Source organism: Equus caballus, chromosome 1, assembly GCF_041296265.1.
Source record: "Equus caballus isolate H_3958 breed thoroughbred chromosome 1, TB-T2T, whole genome shotgun sequence".
Taxonomy (NCBI): Eukaryota; Metazoa; Chordata; class Mammalia; order Perissodactyla; family Equidae; genus Equus; species Equus caballus.
Window position 1 is genome coordinate 89,426,177 of NC_091684.1, and position 21,004 is coordinate 89,447,180.

At 41.9% G+C, this 21,004-nt stretch overlaps 1 protein-coding gene across 2 annotated transcripts in view; it reads left to right on the forward strand.

The window, feature by feature from the left end:
* Positions 1-369: 369 nt before the first annotated feature.
* PCNX2 (pecanex 2) overlaps positions 370-21,004 on the forward strand; it is a 281,728-nt gene continuing 261,093 nt past the window's right edge. For both annotated transcript variants that reach the window (XR_011437820.1, XM_001493597.5), the window contains exon 1: positions 370-1,061. Coding sequence is in view for 1 of the 2 variants with exons in the window: in XM_001493597.5 (XP_001493647.2) it covers positions 909-1,061 (153 nt within the window). In the remaining variant the exon portion in view is untranslated. The remainder of the gene's footprint in view (positions 1,062-21,004) is intronic.

Here is a 21,004-nt window from a genome sequence, read left to right on the forward strand (position 1 = left end):
CAATGATACCGTCTAGTGGGTCTTCCTATCTAAACAGTATGGAAACTTAGACTAACATTCTAAATAGCCGGTTGATGCCTGGGATTATGTTCTAGGAAATATATAAAAAGACAAGTAGCCGAATTGAGGCTCCTGAAATTATTCCAGGAAGATAAAGAATTATTCATTATCTACCAAGTTGGACAACAGGAGAAGGAGGAGAAAATAAGAGGGAGGAAAAAAGGTCAGTGTCAAAGGCTCAGGTAGAGCTTAGACTAGTAGAACGTCTGGGGTCAGCAGCTAGTTAATTGAGAATGAAGCTGTGCAGGCAGTGAGCAGGGGAGGAAAGTACACTGAGTGACGTGTGACAGGATCTTGAGTTACATAAATATTTTGGTGCAGGAGGCAAAAAAGGAAAAGGCAAAGGAACATGTCCCGGTTTGCCTCTTCTGCATGAGAACATCTTTGATTTTTAAGCCTTTCACGCCCCTTAATTGGAGGATTGGGAGAAAAGGAGGGGGTTGCGGGGCAGAGGCAAAAGAGGAGAGGCTGGAAGGACTCACAGAAATCTTTCTCACCCCTCAAGGAAGGCCTATGGAAGGACTCTGGGCGGGCGCTGGGAGGAGCCTTTGGAGCATCTTCTGAGCAGCCGCCTCTGAGCACCATGGGAAATTCCTTCCTCCCTCGGACATGGCGCCCACCTGCCCGGCGGCAGCAGCCGGCTCCGGCGCCGCGGTTCGCGGGTCTGGGCAGAAAAGCAGCTCGAGCTTCAGCCGTGGGGCGGAAGGAGGTGGAGGGGGCGGCGGCAGCGGCGGCGGCGGCGCTGGCGCCGCCCGAAGGCCCGGGTATTAAAGCTGAGGACGTCCGGGGACCCGGCAGCGGCGGGCAGCGTGCGGCGCGCTGCGCGCCGGCCCCGGGGAGCAGCAGGCATGGTGTCCCAGGTGCTGCAGCTGCTCCGGCAGGGCGTCTGGGCCGCGCTCACGGGGGGCTGGTACCACGACCCGGAGCAGAGCAAGTTCACCAACAGCTGCCACCTCTACCTGTGGCTGTTCCTGCTGCTGCTGCCCCTGACCCTGCACCTGGTGAGTGGGGAGATTCAAGCCCTGGGGAGTCGTGGGGATGGAGGGAAGATGGAGAGAAAGTGACTCAAACCTGTGTGTCTGCCTCGTGATGCAAAGGGTTGGCAGTGATTTTTTAAGAGGTGGGACGGGGGAGGTCTTCAGGAATTTGGGACGGAGCAAGTACAGGGAAGAGGGGATAGGGACCCACTGGCAGGAAAAGAATTAGAAAGGACTTTGGGGCCTCTGGGACTCATTAAGAATTGATGCTGGCTGTTAGGATGAGTCAGACTCTGCTTGTGACTGGGAAATGTTGAACCTGTTTTGTAGGTGGACAACTTTAGGTCTCTTGGCTGGTTAGCTTGGGCTTATATTTGGTATAAGATAGTGTGCATCGTAGCCAAAAGGCAGAATGAAATGTTAAAAGCAAACCTATTTCAATTGTTGATCTTTCCGCCCCGCCCCCCCCTTCCTGTTTTGCTTTGAGAAGGCAGGTTCAATTGTCACTCAACTTGCAGTTTCTCCGCAACTATGTAAAGAAATCTGTAGAAAGATATAATAATGGGTAAATCTAATGGAGTTTATGCTAAGCAAAGTATTACAGCACCCAGTTGGGGCTTGACACTTTCGTAGGGTTACCAGAATTGAGTACTTGCAGGATAACTACATAGATGACCTTCTTAGGTAAATTAAATATGCCTAATAGAAACAATGGTTAACCTTATTTGAAAAGCTGTATAGGTAAGGTGAGCCATGTCTTATTAAACTTTATGTGCCAAGAATCTAATTTTGATATTTATTTGAAGGACTTTATTCCTGAAACATAATTCGATCATGTTCTCCACAGCAGAAATCTTCAGTGAGTTTGTACGGCTGATCAATTCCGAGTTTGACATTAGAGGTTGTCCATGATTTGGCTCCCTTTTACTCTTCTGGCAGTTTATCCAGAGGGTCGGAATTCTGTCTCCGAAGTCGGGCTGCCTGGCTTAAATGTGGAGTCCACCTCCGGTTCTGTGACCTTGGGGAAGTTACTTACCTTATCTGGTTTTTCATTTCATTAGCTGTAAAATGAGAAGAATACTGCTACTACATGTATGGGGTGGTTTGGAGGTTTAAATGAGATACTGCAGGTAAAACCATCCATCTGTCCAGCTCGACCTGGGATTGGACTCAGACCTGCTTTAAATTTCCGTTTTGCTACTTATTAGCTGTTTGACCTATCTAAACCTTAGTTTTCTTGTCCTTAAAATACATGTGATATGATCGTTTCATAGGAAAAATAAATAAAATTTCATACAAAGAGCACTTAATCCAGAGGCTGACCATGGAGACCCTTCAATAAATGTAAGTTTCCTTCTTCTGTGACCTTGGTCATCATTTTCCTTCGCCTTTAGGTCCCAGTGTTTTCTCTTTGCCTGGAGGTGGGGCAGGGCAGAGTGATGAGGAACACAAGCTTGGGTTCAGGCCTGGTTCTCCTGCTTCCTAGTTGTGTGAGATTCAACAAGCTACAGCTTCCTGGTTTGTAAAGCAGGATAATAGTACCTCTCTTATAGGGCGAATATGAGGATTGAATGAATTAATGAATAGTTGAATGAATGAATGCATGAAAGTGCTTCTCAGTACGTGGCACACAGTGACTGCTCAAGATGAGCTGGCCTTTTTTTTTTTCTGTTTCCCATCATTCACTTGCCAAAATCTCTCCATCCTTCAGAGCCCAGTGGAAAGACAATGACCATCTCTGTCTAGGCTTCCCGAATTCCGTTCAGCTGGTATTTCTGTCTTGCCCTTATGGCATTCTGTGTTTACTGTTAGCACTATAGCACCTTTTGAATTCTGCCTTGTGCTTAGTTGCTGGAGTATGTATTTTACCTCTACTCCAAGATCCTGAGCTTTCTGAGGACTCAGGCTTTGGTTTTGTTGATTCATCTTGGTTTTCCTTGTTGTGCCTAGCAGAGGGCTCTGTGTTTGGTTAACAATGATCTCATATCCAAGAATAAAATCAACCTGCATCTCTTTCTCTTCCAACCAGCATTATATTGTCTACTTCTCTGCATATTTTGAGTGCTTTCCGATAATGAAAGCAATATATATTTCCCTTCTAATTCCGCTACTCAGCAACAGCAACATTAACATTTAACATATATTCCTACAGAAGTTTTTTCTGTGCATATGAGCTCATTTTTACATAACTCCTTTTAAGATTTTATGTATGCATAGCAACAGAACCCTTCATTTCTACCTAATTATGCTTTATTGAGTAGCTCGATTCTACCTTATATTTGTAAATAGGAAATTGTCCTTAGTTGAGTTCCTCTCTAGTGATATTTTGAAATAATTTTTGGCTAAATCTCAAGAATTTAGAAAGTAAAAAGCTAATCCCTTAAATAATTTTACTCTTACCTTGGATTTTTGGGATCAGACCAGATATACCCAAATTTTTATATCTTTATGCCAGTGTGCTTTTAACTATTATAGATTAATTTTCTGTGAGTCCTTTTATTATTAGGCTGCTTTTTAATATGTAGCCTATCTTAGCAAATATTGCAGGTTGTCCTTTTTCTTGCTCTGGTCTTCTGGTCTCTTAAAGCGACTTTAGAAATAAAAGACCCTCCTTCCCCAATGGGGGTTCTGTTCCCTGGGTCTTGATGCTTAAATGTTTTCTTCTGCCCTTCAATGCTGCCTGTGATCGTGTGCATCTTTTTCAGTTTGTTCCACTTACAAGAGCTTGGTCCAAAAAAAGATACCTGGCTGCTCCCTGACAGCTGGAGCTTATTTGAAGTTCTATTATTTAAGGGACTTTTATGAGGGACCCTGAACTTTTCTGTTTTTTGCACAATTTGGGCTTAAACACGTTTAATCAAAACAGTTCCACTGTAGGGAGAATCCACGTTTTAATTTAATGGAGACTTTGAATATGTAAATTAGAATTTTATCATTAATCATTGAGGCAAACTTATCTCTCAGCCCTAGAGTTTACATAGGTCTGGTTGATAATGTGGAAAGTAGTTTATTTATTAGCACTTATGAACTCTTTGTATGTTTTTGAGAAATGCTCGAAAATACACAACTACAAACATTAAGCCAATTTGGATAATGTGGAGAGAGTTTTACTTTGATTTATCATCAACCTAATTTTCTTTTGGACAAACTGAAAGATGCATTTGTCATCAGAGACATTTAAACTTTCATCTATTCCATCTATTCCATGTGTTCTTGTGCTTATTCTTTTGAGATTCATGTCGAGCTTTAGAACAGGAGCACCCTGGGCCTGCTTCTGACCCTAAGTTCCTTTTTTTTTTTTGAGGAAGATCAGCCCTGAGCTAACCACTGCCAGTCCTCCTCTTTTTGCTGAAGAAGACTGGCCCTGAGCTCGCATCTGTGCCCATCTTCCTCTACTTTGTATGTGGGACGCCTATCACAGCATGGCTTGCCAAGTGGTGCCATGTCCACACCTGGGATCCGAACCGGTGAACCCTGGGCCGCCGAGAAGCGGAACGTGTGAACTTAACCACTGCACCACTGGGCTGGCCCCCCGTCTAAGTTCTGACAGCACCGGCTAGTATCAAAAGATGTTCCTCTTCTACCGCTTGTCAAGTATGTGACCTCATGCAGGTCATTTTACTTCTTCAGGCCTGAGTTTTCTCATCTGCAAAATGGAGACAATGGGTTTCATTTGATAGATTTATCAATGGAGATCCAGAGGGACTAGGGTACTTGTCCAAGACCGTCTAGATAATAGGTGGTAAAATTCAGAATTTTAGCTGAGATCTTGTATCCAAGTCTTTGGCCTTTCCATGGCACTGTGCTGCCTGACCTGGTACACATGAGAGTGTTTGAACCCCTGAAACAGTGGACCCACATAAAGTGGAATTCTGATTATCTTGGTGGTGGTATGGTCAACCCGAGTAGTGGAAAAAATGGGGTGGACCCTTCACATTCTTCCAGATCCCGTGCAGGGCAACATCATATATGATTTTCACACAGAAGCCTGTCTTTTACCTTATGACTGTAAGAGTGTTTCCTTTCATTTTAGCCAGACTTTCTCGGTTTCCAGTTTTGCTTCTTAATTTAGCCTTGAAGACGTTCTTTGATAAGAACCAGTTTATTTCTAATGGCCACAGTTATAGTCAAATGGGGCTCCCTGTCATGTGCTAGGATAACGCTAGCGTACAGTAAGTGCACTACACGTACCAACTGTTATCGTTACACCTAGTTGGTGACTCTTCTGTTATAGTTGGTAGCCATTCCCCATTTGGGTACAGAACTGTTTTTCCTTAGGTTTTGCATTTCTTGGGCTACCCCTCTTTCCCCCTCCACTTTTAACAGGTAAGTTGCCTTTGTGTGAATTATGGAGAAGCGGTCTGTCCAAGAAGGTACCCTTTCCTGGCGCAGGACTTGGGGACTGGACTTCAGCCAGCATTTGACCCTATCAGCTGGTGGCCTTACATAGTGGGCCTGGACGGGTCCACCTAATAGTTGTTACTTTGCTGGACTACTTGACATGTTGCTGTTCCCAAAAGGTTACCTCTCATCCTGGTCAGTCCCAGCATTTGTATGAATTTCTTTGTAAGAAAGACTTTCTGCTCTCGAATCACGTGGTCCATACTGTCTCTCCTTTGACCCTCAGGAGCTTGTTATCTGCTCATTCTACCTTCGGGGCCTTATTTATTCTCACGGTGAGATGCATGCCCCCTTCCTCTTTCCCCAGAACTCACTGGAATGTCTGAACTTCCTTTCTCCTGCCCTCCTCTGCGTGAAACAGAGTGGGGTTTGAGGTGAAGGGGCTGCAGCCTGGGGATGCTTAAAGCCATTCTGCCCTGGGTCCAGGGCCGCCAACAGAGGTGCAGACTCTGGCCTTCTAGATTTGGGCTGAATGCCACCCCATGCAGTTGTCTTCAAAATGTTGCTGCTCTCCATGGCTGTTTGGACTGTGTGTGCAAAGGGCTTGTCTCTCTGGGGTAAGCACTTGCACTAGGATGTCCCCCATCCCACAGGCGTCCCGGGGCAGTCGTCTTCCGTCATTCAAGTTAATACCCCCGTTCTTGAGTGACGATTGCCCCCCTTCTGCAAAATTCCTCCTGCTTATATTTAGACACATGGACGTCTGCGGGCAGGTTGTGTTTTTATGTTTGTGGCAAAAGAACCAGCACCTGCCTTGTTCTCGGATGTCGGCCTCTGGAGCAGCCTCCAAAAATCATGCTTTTTTAAAAAAATTTTTCTTTCTGTTCTAGTATTGCAAGTTCATGACTAATTTTCTGGTGGTTAAATTTTTGTCCCCCCACCCCCCCACCTCTCTTGGGGCTTGTTGAGATTTCTCCCAATTAGTGACTGGTGACATTTGGATGCTGCTCCCCTTAGATAGACTGTTATTTTTTCCAGCTGTAATACCCTTTAATTCCACTTTAATACCCTTGGTGTTATTTCTTTTGCATGGAAGTTCATACTTATCAGGAGATTATTGTTTTCTGATTTTAACCATTTCACCTCTCAGATGATTACTTCGAAATATTACCTAACCTTATTTCCATTTTATCCACTCTAAATCTGTTTCCTGTTTACTATGGGAGAAAAAAACGAACTAGTTCTTAATGGTATTCAGATTTTCCTCTTTTTTTCGTATGGAATTTTCCCCTTTAACATTTATAATTATATTATTATTGTTTTTTAATATATATTGCTCGAATAGGTAATAATAACAGCCAACATTCACTGAGTGTGTATGAGGCAGGCACTGTGGTAAGAACTTTGAATGAACTAAATCATCTTGTCCTCACAAAAACCCAGAGGGGCACTGTCATTATTCTCATTTTACAGTTGGTGAAATTGGCACAGACAGGTTGGTTAATGTGCTTAAGGATGCACAGCTAGTCCTGACCTAACCAGAATTAGAGCCCAGGCAGTTGGAGTTCTTACCCATGCAGCCATACCTCCTCTAACACCAGTAACTTCACAACATGGGCATCTATTGCCTGTACATTGGCATGAAGAGATACAAAAACTAAAAATGTGTGAAACAGCATATAGTGAAAAGTTAATTCCACCCCCACACTTGTCTTTAGGACCCCACGCGAGGGGCAACCATCATGCATCTCCGGGTTCTTCCAGTGATATTTTAGACACACGTGAGTGGCAGTTTGCTGTGAGGGGTCCTGGGTTTAACCATAAAGCCACCCCCTTTCTTCCCCTGTCCCTTTCAGTTTACCCTGTGGAGGAGTTTTCTCTCTGCTCCTAGGTAGAAACAAGTGCAAGCCCCATGACTTCAGGTCACAGGTAATGCCTGTCCTGTAGTTGCTTAAAGGAACAAAACGCAGACTTGATCCATATTTCGGAGCATCCAGCTCCGTGGGGTGATCAGAGCTTCAGTCGCGGTGGTTTCTACAGGCAGGAAGGCATGTGGACAGCCTGGGCTTTTCTCACTCTCTTCGTCTCTCTCGCCTTGGCTCAGGTTTCCGACGCCTTTGGCGTTGAAGAACAGGAAGGCGCTTTGTCAACTGGCATGGTAGTGAGCTGGCTCTGGCCTCTTAAAGTACGTTCCCAGCTGACTCTCTCTGGCAAGGTCCCTTCGCAGGCTGTCCGAGACCCCATTCTTGCCAGCGCTTTCCCACCCACAATTCCCTGGAGGAGGGCTGCTGTTTTTCTGTCTTGCCTGGTTCCTTGCTCCTTCCAGAGTTCCTTGAAATTTGATGTCTATTCCAGCTTCCTTCTGTGCAGTCTCCCCTGCTCTGGCAGCCCTTTTGGCATCTAAAGCAAACTCTTGCAGACCCTTACACACACAGTCCATATGAACACTCACATATTCTCTCCCTCAACAGACTCTGGGAGGGCAGGCCAAGCTCAACCTAGTAACTTCTCCTTCGCCCCTCCATCAGAGCAGCTCGCCAGCCAGTCTCATCTTTTAGCTCTTCTGGGAAGGAATCAGACACCAGTCTTCTGTGCTCCCCGCTCCCTGTCCAAATTGTGGGGAACTCATGTTAAGTCTCTGAGGGTTGCCACTGAAGCTTTCTGTCTTGCTTTTGGTTGATACACAGGACTCACTGGATACCCATGGTCCCCTCCAAAAATCTTCACAGATTCTCTCATTCTAGACCCTGTTACATCCTCATTTTGGGTGAGGGGTTTTAGGGGCATGTAACTCATTTTCATAACCTATTTAGAAGTTTCTGGATGTGGTTTGTCCCAGAAGTTGCACTGAAATCTGACATCTATCCTACCTTTTTGGTCAACACTTCCAATTGAATATTTTGTTATATGCATATACATCACAGTCACTTATGTGTACGTATCCTTGTTTTTCTACTTTCTGGAACATCTTTTGGAGATCATAATATAAAGAGCTACTTCATTATTTTTAGGGTCTACAGAGTATTCTACTGTGTGAGTAAAGAGTAATTTATTTGACCTGTCCTCTATGAAAGATATGTTTTCAAATGATTTTTAACCTATTGCTAATATTTGGCTATTTGAGTCAAGGTTCATTCAGTATTTGAACACATATCTATCAGTTAGGCTGTGCTAGTTTGTGTTGATGTAACAAATAACCTCAAAATCTCCTGGCTTTATCCAGTTTATTTTTCATATTACATGTCCAACATGGTCAGTGGGGGGTGGGGGACATGGTTAGCAGCGCGTCCTGCTCATCGTAGGAATGTAGGTATATAGGCTGCTGGAACCTCCATTTTGGGGGGCTAGGGGCTCTGTTCCCCATCATCCTCACCCTGGCTGGTCACTGCTAGTCACCATGGTGGATGGAGAGAGAGAGGGTCATGTACTCGCTCTTGAAGTTTCTGCCTAGAAATGGTGAATACCTCTTGCGTTCAGACTTCTTCATCAGGGCAAGTCACATGGTCACACCTAACTCCAAAGAGAGAGTTACCGTGTCCTAAGGGAAGAACTGGATATATCTGTGGGACAGCACTTGTGTCTACAACAGCGGGCTAAATGCCAGGTGTTCTGCTGGATCTTGGGGAAACAACAGGCAGAAGATAGATTGGTATCTCTCCTCATGAAGTTAGCACATAAAGATAAACCGACGTGAATAAAACAATGATAATTGTTATATTGGAGGAGTATAAGGGGCTATATAGTAAAGACAGGACACGCTATCCTAGGTTTGGTATTTAGGGAATGCTTCCCAGAGGAAATAACTTCTAATCTGAGGCCTGACGAATGACTAGGAGTCACCCAAGCAGCAATGGTAGACCATGAGGAGGAGTTTGGGTTTAATTTTCACTCAGTGACACACACTGATGAGTTTTTTTGGGGTCAAAATTGAAGTATGATACTACTTTTTTATCCCCCACTTTCATTTTTGAAAAATTTCTAGTCTACAGAAAAGTTGCAAAAATAGCACAATGAATACTATATATCTTTCGTTTAGATTCGTCAGTTAACATTTTGTCACATTTGCTTCATCACTCTCTATACGTTTTTAATTTTGCTGTATCACTTCTGAATAAGTTGCAGACATCAATAAACTTTCCTACTAAAAGCATCAGCAGGTATGTCTTAAGGAAAAAGACGTTTTCCCATGTAGTTAACACACTCAAAAAAGTATCATTGATATAATGCTGTCGTCTAATATATAGTTCCCATCCAATTTCTCATTTTCCCAATAGTGTCCTACACAGCCGATCCCTTCTTTTTGTTTTTCTGGATCCAAGATTCAATCAAGAATCATACATTGCTTTTAGTTGTCTTGTCTCTTCTTTGTCCTTTAATCTAGAACAAGTTCTTCAAGTATTTTTTTTGTTTTGTGGCCTTGAAAGTTGTTTTGAAGAATATTCCTTAATTTGGATTTTTTTTATTGTTTCCTTGAGATTAGATGTGTGATTATGCATTTTTTGGCATGAATACTACAGAAGTGATGTGTCCTTGTTCTGTGTCACGTCAGAGGCATGTAGTGTCTCAACAATTTCCCGCATAGTTGGTGCTACTAGCTAAGGTGGTGTGACCCAGATTTCTCTTTGGTAAAGGTACCTATTTTCCCCTTTGTATTTAATAAGTAATCTGTGAGGGGAAACCTGGAGACTGCCCATATTATTATATTTCCCAAAACACTTTCACTCAATGGTTGTAGCATAAATTGAGGATTCTTGCCTAAAATAATTATTGCAAGGGTAGTTGCAAAATAGTAATTTTCTATTATTGGTACTCTTCTGTAAAGGAAAGCTCTCCTTTGCCCCCTACCGCTATAGTTTTGTTGTGCTTGTTATTTTTTATTCAGTGGGTTATAATCCGTTCCTATCATCGTTCTTCTTGATGTTCAAATTACCCAAGATTTGGCAAGTGGAACCTTCTTCAAGCAGTTCCTGAGTCCTTTGGACATGTCCCCATCAGTTTTCGAGGACTTTCTTGCTTTCTGGCCTGGGATAGTCCAGGCCTAGCTTGTGCTTTCCCTACCTCAGCACTGGAAAAATCAGCCGTTTCTCTAAGGAGCTCTGATCCTTTGGGTGGAGAATGGCATTGGGAAACCAAGATTTAGGACAGCAATAGTTGTGTTCATTGCATCTGGATTGTCTTTGCCTCCACGTCCTTTCTGTAGATACAGCTGGGAGATCTATCTGTCTGCTGAGAGTTTGTTCTGAAACCTTGGTCCATTGAGAAGCAAAGGATTCTTCCTCTCCTTTATTCACTCCACATTTGTATCTCCTTTTTCCCACAGTGAGAGCTCTGGTTCCCACCAATATCATTTTTTCAATTCTAAAGTATACACAGGAATGTCTGTTCCCATACCACTACCAAAACAAAATCTTTAAGTTCAAGATTGCTTTGATTTATTATTATTTTTTAAGACTACACCAATAATGTGCTGTGAGAGTATTGTGTTCTAAAGTTACTTGGATTAATTCTTAAAAAAATTTTTATCAAGATATAATTGACATATAACATTATATTAGTGTCAAGTCTAAAAATTTTATAGGATTAATTCTTTATTTTTAGTTTTTGACTTATCTTTGTGGTTATGCTATCAATTTTATATATGGTTAGGTTCATCTGTGGGTATGTGATTCTATTTTTATTCCCCATCCTCATTGATTTAATAATATTGGGAGGTATAAAACTTTAACCTGTTTCAAAAAACTCATTACGAAGATATACTATTTTACTTTATCAAAAATTTCTCTGGCTGCTGGGTGGAAAGTAGATTAGACAAAGAGCAGGAACAGAAGTGGGAGGTTCAGAGGCTATTTCTAGTACTAACTCCAACCAGGGGATGGTGGTGGCAGTGAAGATGGAGAAATGTGAATATATTGGATAAGATTTAGTGATAAGTTCATTTTTGGCGTGGACGAGTGAGGATGAGGGAGGAATCAAGGGTGATGCCTGGTTATCCGGTTTGAGCAGCAGGGGTATGGGGTACCAGTGACTGAGATGAGAAAGGGTAGGAAAAGACAGTTGGTGGAAAGGGATGGGAAACCAACCCCCTGATTTTAGACGTGTTAGTTGGGAGTTTCCTTTTAGATATCAAAATGGAGATGTTGAGTAGACAGTTGGATATAGGTGTGGGGAACTTACCAGAGCAATCTAAGCTGGAGATATGAATTTGAAAGTCATCGGTATAGAGATTATATTTACTGCCAAGGATTGAGTGAGAGCTCCTGGGCAGAATGTGTAGAAAGAGAGAAGCGGGCTAAGTGGGAGGTCTGAGGAGCCCTACTCTCAGACACAGGGCACAGAGGAGGTGTTAGTGAGGCACAGGAAAAGCCAGGAGAGGATGGCGTCTCAGAAGCAGAAAGAAGAGAGTGTTTCAAGAAGTGAGCAACGGCATTGAGGGCTGCTGAGAAAAGGGAAATTGTATTACATTTTTGTCTTTAGAAACTTTGAAAGAACATTTCCAGTGGGGTGTTGGGGAGTGGAAGCCAGATTGCTGTGGGTTTAAGAGGCAATGGAAGGTGAAGTGAAGACACTGGTAAAGACTCTTCTTTCACACAAGGAGCAGAGAAATGGCACATCTGGAGAGAGACTTGGGTTCAAGAGAGGCTTATCCCTCCCCCAGCTTTGCAGGAATCTTGGGGGTGGGGATGCGATTAGAATTCCCTCTGGGTCCCTGGTGTGGTGCTTCTGACACAGTGGGTAATCAGATTGCTCTTTCTGTTAAGGCAATTGGTTAAGTAAGGGAAGACACGTTTTTGATAGTGTGTTTAACAGTGTGTGGGCAGGCCCATATCAATATACTCACCACGATGTTGTGGCCAGGATCCAAATCATCTGGATTATCCAGATCGTCACAAATGGAGCTTGAAAACTGGGGTGTTAAGCTTTGTATTGGATTGCCTTAAAGTTCAAATTGCTGTTGTTTCCAAGATGACCTTTGTTTTATTATTTATGTGGCAATTATGTATTTCTTCCATGAAATTATTAAGTTTATAATTATTAAATAATTATAAACTTTTTCCCCATCATGGGAAACTTAGACTTAAAAAAAAAAGATCGTTGGACCCAATGAAAATGACTTTACCTCGTTTATTGATCTTGATTAGTCTTACAAATTAGAAAGAAAATATGGAAGTTTTGGACTGTGAGGGCACCTTAACAGTTTTCTATACTGGATTATGTGTATGTTTTACTTCCTTCCTCTGAATCTTTACCATTTCAAAAGAAAATCAAGAACTAATACTTATTTCCCATTGGTTTTCCTCATCTTTTGATAACTTATTCTTCCTTTCAAAACTACAGGTAGATACTTAATAATCAGGGAAGCATAAAAATCCCCAAATGTAAGAAATATCCCTGAGCAATTCCTGAAACAAATATTTTGCCAAGAAAACAATTGTCTGGCTTCTTTCAAAATTATTTTTTCTCATTATGTATTAACACATCTGATGGTCTATGCAGGCAATAAAACATTTGCTCTGTTGTTCTTGGCTCCATCTCAACATACCATTTCTGATTTAATATTTCGTGGTATTGATGAATGATCTGTTGATGCTGTTGCTGCTGTGAAGTGACACTAACATTTGGGTTCTTATTATCTACCAGAAAATGTAGTAATAAAATAATTAACAATGCTTTTGGGAACTCTTATTCCCATTTCACAGAAGAAGCAGAGATTTATGAAGGCTAAATAACTTCCTCAAAGTGGCAAAATTGTTAAATTGAGAAAAATTTAAAACATATAGACATACACTGCTATCATAAATATTTATTTGTTCACTGATGTTTTTGAGCAGCTATTTGCTGACTTCCAGGGTGGATGTTGAGAGTATAGCAGAGAAGAAGACAGACTGGCTCCTCATGGAACTAACCATCTTTACATGGCTCTTATGAATATGTAAGAATCAATAAGAAAAACAAAGTCTTTGAAAAGTGACATAGACAATTGACACAGAGAAATATACATACATATATATATATTCAGCAAACGTGAACAATTATTTTAATAATAATACAAGAAATACATATTAAAATAATATGATTTTGGCATATCTAGGTAGCAGAGATTTAAAAGGTAATACTTAATGTGCTTTAAATAAATAGCCATTCTCAGAAATTCATAGGGATATATGTACAAGGTGACTGATTGAAGACTGCTTGTTATAGCAGAAGACTAGAAACAGATGTCAATTGATAGGAAACTGGTTGAATGAATTACTGTACATCCACATAGTGGAGTACTATGCAGTTGTGAAAAAGGGAATGAGAAATTAGACTGCTATAGAGTGATCTTCAGGATCTGTTGTTAAGTGGAAAAAGCAGAAGCTATATAGAGATTAAAAGGGTGTCTCTAAATTCCATTTCCTTCTAAAAGGAACTAGGGCTCTTTGAAGAAATGGCACATTCCAGGTCTGGGCCAGAAAATGTAGAAGAGGACCCTAAATTCAAAGAAGCTATTGAAGAATACTAAGGTCATGTTAAAAGCTATGGGGGTAAACTTGTAGATGGTGGCCAAAGATGGGTTAATTTGAGCACCCATGAGATCATAATATAATGCTATGCGTGTAGGAGTGGGATGCATCCAAAGGACAACAGGGCATTACTGCTGTAATATGGGAGCTCTACTGGATGCCAAAAGGGCTCAGCTCTACCACCTGGAGTAGCTGGTGTGTTAGCAGCAGGACTGCGTCCCAGGCCTACAACTGGGCTGTGGTTGGCTCTAGAATAGAATGGAGTGGAGGGCATCATTGTCTCCAGCTGCAAAGGACTGGAGAAGCAGGGTTGACACCAAAGAAGAAACATACAATCCTATTCATATCCCTTGGTTATCAGAAAACCTTCACTTCTTAGAAATCTCCACTCCCTCTGCACAGAAGTGCACCCCTGTTCCCATCACCAGCCACAATTCTTTGAGACCTTTCCTTGTTCTGACTTATAAGATTGGGGCCCATATCCCCCTTTCTATCCAGGTAGTAAATTGCTTCTTGAGATGCTGGTCTCCTTGACATGAGGTCACTGTTGCAGTATCCTCTCTCCCTCTACTCACCCCGTTATTTGTCATCTCAAGAGGACCTTAACAGGTGGCCCAGTATGGGAGCCCTGACACCTTGCCATGAGTCAGCTACGTCTTGTGACTTCTCCCTACACTTGGCTCTCTCAGCTCCTGAGGAAAGCACAGTTTGTCCTTGCCACTGTTTGGGAGCCTTGAAAATGGGTGCGAGGGAGACTAGGGCCCAACATAATTGCCAAAGCCAAGACAGGGCACAATGCTGACTTACGGGATATACAAAGATTTAGACTTGGCCCCTGCATTCAAGGAGTTTATAATTACTGGAAAGGAGAGTCCATAAAAGTGACATAACTTTCTGTGGGTGGCACAAATAATAGCTGACCTGGAAATCAGAGTGCTTAACAGATAGTATGCACTAAACCACTTACTAATCAACTGGTTAGTAAAGCCTGTGATGTTGCAAAGAAACATATATCCTGGCTTTCCTCCTCCTTCACTTGTCATTCATTGCTTCTTAGTGTTCTCTGGCTCCATGTTGCCTTTTTCCTTCCACGTGGGCCTTCTCTTCAAGTCTCTCTCTGCATTTCATTATCTTCCTTTTCCTTTGAGAGTCAAGCTACCGTGATGGCTTTGCCTGTTGCATCTGTGCTAACGATGTATGCCTGGCACCTGCCTCCACCTAGATTCCTGCTCCACGTCTTGCGTTATCTATTTCCTACATCATGATTGACGCCCGGCTTCTCCATGGAGCCCTCAACAACAGCTCCCATGCTCTGTGATCGTCTCCATCTTCTTTAACTGGACAGCCTCACACTCAGGTGGGACACTTTACCTGAGTGAGCCCTTCAGTTGTGTGTCACTCTGTATTGTTTGTACACCATGTGTACACACTTATCTCACCATCTGAGTAGTTTTCTTCTTGAGCCCATGTTGATTTGGGGTTTTGACTCGATGGAGGACAGCAGGGCACACTCTTGCCATGCAACGATCAAGAGTCTGGAGGCTCAAGGGGGCATTGATGTGAAAAGGTTTGGAACTAATAAAAGAAGTGCTGGAGAGAGTTAAGTGTAGGTATTTTCATAGGGCAGTGATGTGATTAAAATGGTGCTTGAGAGGGAGTATCCAGACAACTGTAGAGCAGGGGTGGGGAGATTAGCAAGCAAGCCACCAAGGGCCTCCAGCAGGGATTGAGGGAGGACTGGCAGGGCTCCACATCTGGCCCTGTTATCTGGCCGCTCCCGTCTTTCCAGCCTCATGTCACTGCTTTCTCCTCCTCCCTCGCGCCAGGGCTGGCAGCTGCACAGGCCTTCTTTGTGTCTCTAAGGCCCTTTATGGCTTTTGTGCACTCTGTTCCCACTGCCTGAAACTACCCCCTTGCCTTTCCAACTTGACTCAAGTTCATCCTTCAGTGCTCACATTAAATACCAGATTCTTACGGGGTTTTCCCCTGACACTTCAAACTAGGTTAGCTTCTCTTGTTGGACCAAAATAAGTTAATTTTATGATGAGTTGTAATTAGTCCTGTGCTATAATGGAAGCTCCTTGAAGACAGACATTTGCCTGTTTTGTTCACAGCTCTCCCCCCGGAGCCAAGCACAGTGCCTTGCACAGAATATGTTTTCAGTGAGTACTTGTGAAAGCCTAAAGGAATAGGTGGCTGGGTCTCTCTATGATCCAGCTGACTAGGTGGGCCTTTTCCTTGTAGCTTACTTTGGGCAGCGAGCACTTGTTGAGTAGATGCGATTTGATCTTGGGAGATATTCTAGGAGCATCATTGGGCTCTCTGATGAACTGGTCCTGTTGAAGCTCCATTTAGGGAGGAACCAAGGGACCTAATGTGATTTGGTTGTTCATATTTCTCAGTTGGAAAATGCCATACATAATCTAAAGTGTTATAAAATAATTACTTTTTTAAATTGCAGTAAAATACATGTAACTAAAAATTTACCGTCTTAATCATTTTTGAGTGTACAATTCAGTAGTGTTAAGTATATTCACATTGTTGTGCCACGAATTTCCAGAACATTTTGATCTTGCAAAACTGAAACTGTGTTTATTAAACAACAACTCTCCATTTTACCCTCCCCTAGTTCCTGGTAATCACCATTCTACTTTCCCATTTTATGAATTTGATTTCTCTACATACGTCATGTAAGTATAATCACACAGTATTTGTCTTTTTGTGACTGGCTCATTTCGCTTTTAGCATAATGTCTTCAAGGGTCATCTGTGTTGTAGTGTGTCAACCTTTCCTTCCTTTTTAAGGCTGAATAATATTTCGTTGTAAATAGATTCCACATTTTGTTCATCCATTCATCTTTAGATAGATACTTGGGTTGCTTTTACCTCTTGGCTGTGTGAATAATGCTGCTATGAACATGAATGAGTGTTCATATCTCTTCAAGACCTTGCTCTCACTTCTTTTCAGTTGAAGTGGAATTACTGGAACATATGGTTATACTATTTTTAACTTTTTTAGGAAGCACCATACTATTTTCCATAAATAATGTGTTTTTAAAATAAAAGATATAGCAACTTACCATATGGTAGGTCCTTCCAAGTAGTTACCTTGCAAGATTATTTATTTGTCCCAACAATCCTGCCATTGGTCCTGATGGTCTCAGACATTTCTTTTAGAAACATCTTTGGAGTTTCTATCGCTGCCATAGGAGGGCAGAGGCAATAGTTTATGTCTACATTTATAGCACACTTTACAGTTTTTAAAGCAATTTTATGGAAAATCACATAGATAATTTCATTAAACTCCACAAGAGTTCTGTGAAGTAGGTCAGCCCCTTTCCGGTCTCCTCTTGGCCAGCCTCACTCCAGTGTCCCGTCCACACTGATGATCTTGTAAAATGCGGACACCAACTTTTCTCTTCTATGGTTAGACAGTATTCTGCACCCTTTCTTCAAGGTGAAGATCAAATCCTGAAGAATATGGTGTATGAGACCCTTTGTGTGTTACCGCCATCCTCCCACTTTGGATGCCACGTGTGTCTTATTCTGAAACGTTTGCACTTCCTGGAAGGCGCTCTGCTCTCACTTGCTGTGCCTTCTGCCTGGCTTTTCTCGGTATTCTTCATAGTTCTCACAGATGTCTGCTTCCTCTGGAATAATTTCCCTGACCCTTTATCCCCAACCCTCACTCTGAGTTAGGCACGTCTCACCTCACCAGAATTATAGCACTTGCTACCCTACCTTGTAATTGTCACTCATCTATCTCACCTTTGAACTCTGGGAGAATAGGAACTATGTTTTTTATCTCTATGTTTGGTACAAAGTAATCACATATATATTTATGGGCTAAGCAGTGCATTTCACTGCGGGGGGGTGGGGCAGCTCTTCACTCCCTTCAGGGACATTTGACAATGTCTGGAGACAATTTCAGTTATAACGCTGGAGGGGTTGCTACTGGCACCTAGTGTGTGGGGACCAGGGATGCTACTAAACATCCCATGGTGCACAGAATAGCTCCCTCAACAGAGAATCATGTGGTCTAGGATGTCAATAGTGTTGAGATTGAGAAACTCTAGGCTAAAAAAATGAAGGTGATCATTATATAATATGGGTTATATAATATTATATAATAATGGGTGATGTCTATGACTCTAGTGGCATTTACTGCAGCATGATAATACCTATTCCTCTGTATTATAGTTAAGTAGGCACAATCTAGATTGGGACCAGTAACTGCCCCCAAAGGGCCTTGGCAGTTTTTATGAGGAGCATTTCTGGGTTCCTCTCAATGACTTTATCATAGTGGCACTTAAATTCAATGTTACCATAGCATTTAAAGAGTGAGGGCCAGAGATGCTAAACATCTTGCACAATGAGAAATTGTTGGACCTCAAGTGCCAAAGGAACTTCTATTCCATTGAAAAACACTGAATGGGAAAGAGCAGAAAGCCACTGGGCAATCCTTGGTGGGATGGCCCATGGAAGAATCAGACTAAAGATGCTTGCAGTTGAGTAGAAGGGAAGGAGGATTCTGAGGCATGCCAAGATCTAGTTTCTTCAAGAGAAGGTATGCACAATTTGTGGGTGAACATGGGGAATGCACAGGGATCCCCTCTAGCACAGCCTTGCAAGAACTCTCTCACCTTGAACTGGGAGCACTGTCCTTCTGTGACTCAGACAGCATTGCAGCGTCTGCTTGTTTGTGAAGCAGAATGTGTAAGGTAAAAGTCTATTCAACTCATTTTTGTCTCTTTTAAAAAAGCATTATTACTGACTGATTTTACTCTTTTAATGTAATTGATTTTGAAGAATATTGCTTAAAAATTAAGAAACGTAATATTAGAAATAATTAAATTTAAATATTAATTGAGACACATTTGAAACTTCATGACACTAAACATTTTCTATCTCATTTGGGTTTTGAGGGCACATAAAAACACAAAGAGTCCAGGAACTTGCTGACAATGAACTCAGACCTTTCAGTACTGGGTTAGTGGCTTTGTGAGGTCAGAAGTATTTTGAAAATTCCTTATGAAAAATGAATATGTAAGTTTAGATTTACAAATCAAATATGGCAATAATCAGGAATAGTTTATATTTCATAAACATTCACATTATTTAATTCTCATTTTTAATTCTAAATAACAGATTTCTTTCTATTAGGAAACACATGACACTGATGTTCAGTGATAGTCAAACTCAATATCAGTACAGATTTATGGTTGAGCTTATCATTGCATTGAGGTGGACATCTCTTTGCCTTTACTGAGCTTACTGGTTAATTTATCTTGTTTATCTGACTGTACGTTAAAATTGTAAATAAAATGTTAACTCTTACCATGACCATCCAAAATCAAAAAGACAGTATCAATCCAAATTTCCTGACTATACTAAGCATTCATGGACTAAGCTATCCACTCAGTATTCTTTATGAGAAGAGAAGAGTGAGAGAGAGAGGATTGGGTAATTGCAGGTGCCAGGTTTCTAAATAGTTTTCAAAGCATTTAGGCCTGCAAATATTCTCATTTTAATAACCCTTCCTCAACTCTCCCTCTTCAACCTTCGGTTGTTTTTCCATTGTATTGCTCCCCGTAGCACTATCTTGACAATCCAAATATTTGCCTGCCACTTCTCTAGCCAGTATTTCCCTCCTGAAAGCTGTACACAAAGAAAGAGGCCCAGGAGGTCAAAGAAATCAGAGCAGATCTAATGAGAAATAGACAGCAGACCAAAGGAAGTCAAGCAGCGGGCCCAAGAGAAAGTGTTATATTCCTCTTTTTGTCCAACTTACTTTGTAAGGTAGAAGGGCAAATAAGTCTGTCTCTTGAGAACCAGTCACATTTCTTGATTCCACCCACCTCATCATTTTTAAATAAGTACATGCTTGCAAGGCTGGTCTGCTTCTAAGGGTACTGCATTGAGGGCTCCCTCCCATGTTGTCAGGCAGTTTCATATACGTCAGCATGCATTCTGACATGCTGCCTCCAGGAGTTCTTGATCCATATTCCCAGGATCCAGACTACTGCTGAGCTCATTCCAGTTCTCAGTATATAACCAGAAGTTCCAGCTTTTCTGAAAAAATACTAAATTTGTTAATTTTTTTATAAAGGAAATTCATGAACTATGTAATGAACTATTATTTAGGATCTGAAAACCTATAAATTCCTTCACATATATAAATGCAGCGAAATGATTTACTTCTCTATCTTGTGGCCTAATTTTTGATATATAGACCTGTGCCCAACCCCCCAAGGAATTATAGTTTACTTAGAGAGGAATCAAGAGTCCTACTTGAGTGAAGTTCTTGGGACTATTGCCTTAATACAGGCAAGATACTCCACATTTCTCTATTGAATGAATGCCTGGAGAATGGGTGACTGGATGGACAAAGATCATCTCTCTTAATTTGACAAAGTGGATGAACAGAATGGGATCTCTCATATCTCTGAAGCAGATGCTGGAGATCTTGTAGCATGGAGATGCTGCCCAGACGTACACCTCCTCGGTCCAGCCTAGCTCCTGAGAGAAGGGGAAGGCATGACTAAGGCATGCCCAGGTCCTACTCCCCAAATCACTGGTCGGAAATCACTGCTCCCCAGAATCACCAGTCAGAGGAGAGAGTGAGTCAGATGTTCAAAGAGGCCAGCTGTGTAGAGGGAATAATGCCCTCTCCTGGAACGAGATGAGTGGGAGGAATTGTTTCCCTCTGAGGGTGGTGTGTTTTCACTGTCCAGAGGCCATTTTTTTAAAAAAAATTTATTATGAGTCCTTAGTTCTCTATCAGGTCATTGAAGGGGCTAGGTAAGTAACTTCTAGATAAAAGGAGATATGTGCACTTATCAGCTCTGTAGTATGACCCACTTTATGCTTCAGATTCTTCATTTTCAAAATGAAAATAATCACTCCCAGAAGTCTTCTTCAAAATTACTGTGTGAAAGTAGATTGGTGAAGTATGTTTATGAAATATACATTGATAAAAGTTGGACCCCGAAGAGTGTCCTTCTTTATGTCTGCACACTGAAACCCTCAGAAGTGGTCTGTTCTCACTGGACACTAGCATTATTTATAGCTAGTGCTCACTCAACCAGATTAGTGATCTCTCCAGGCTGCTCAGGATGTGGAA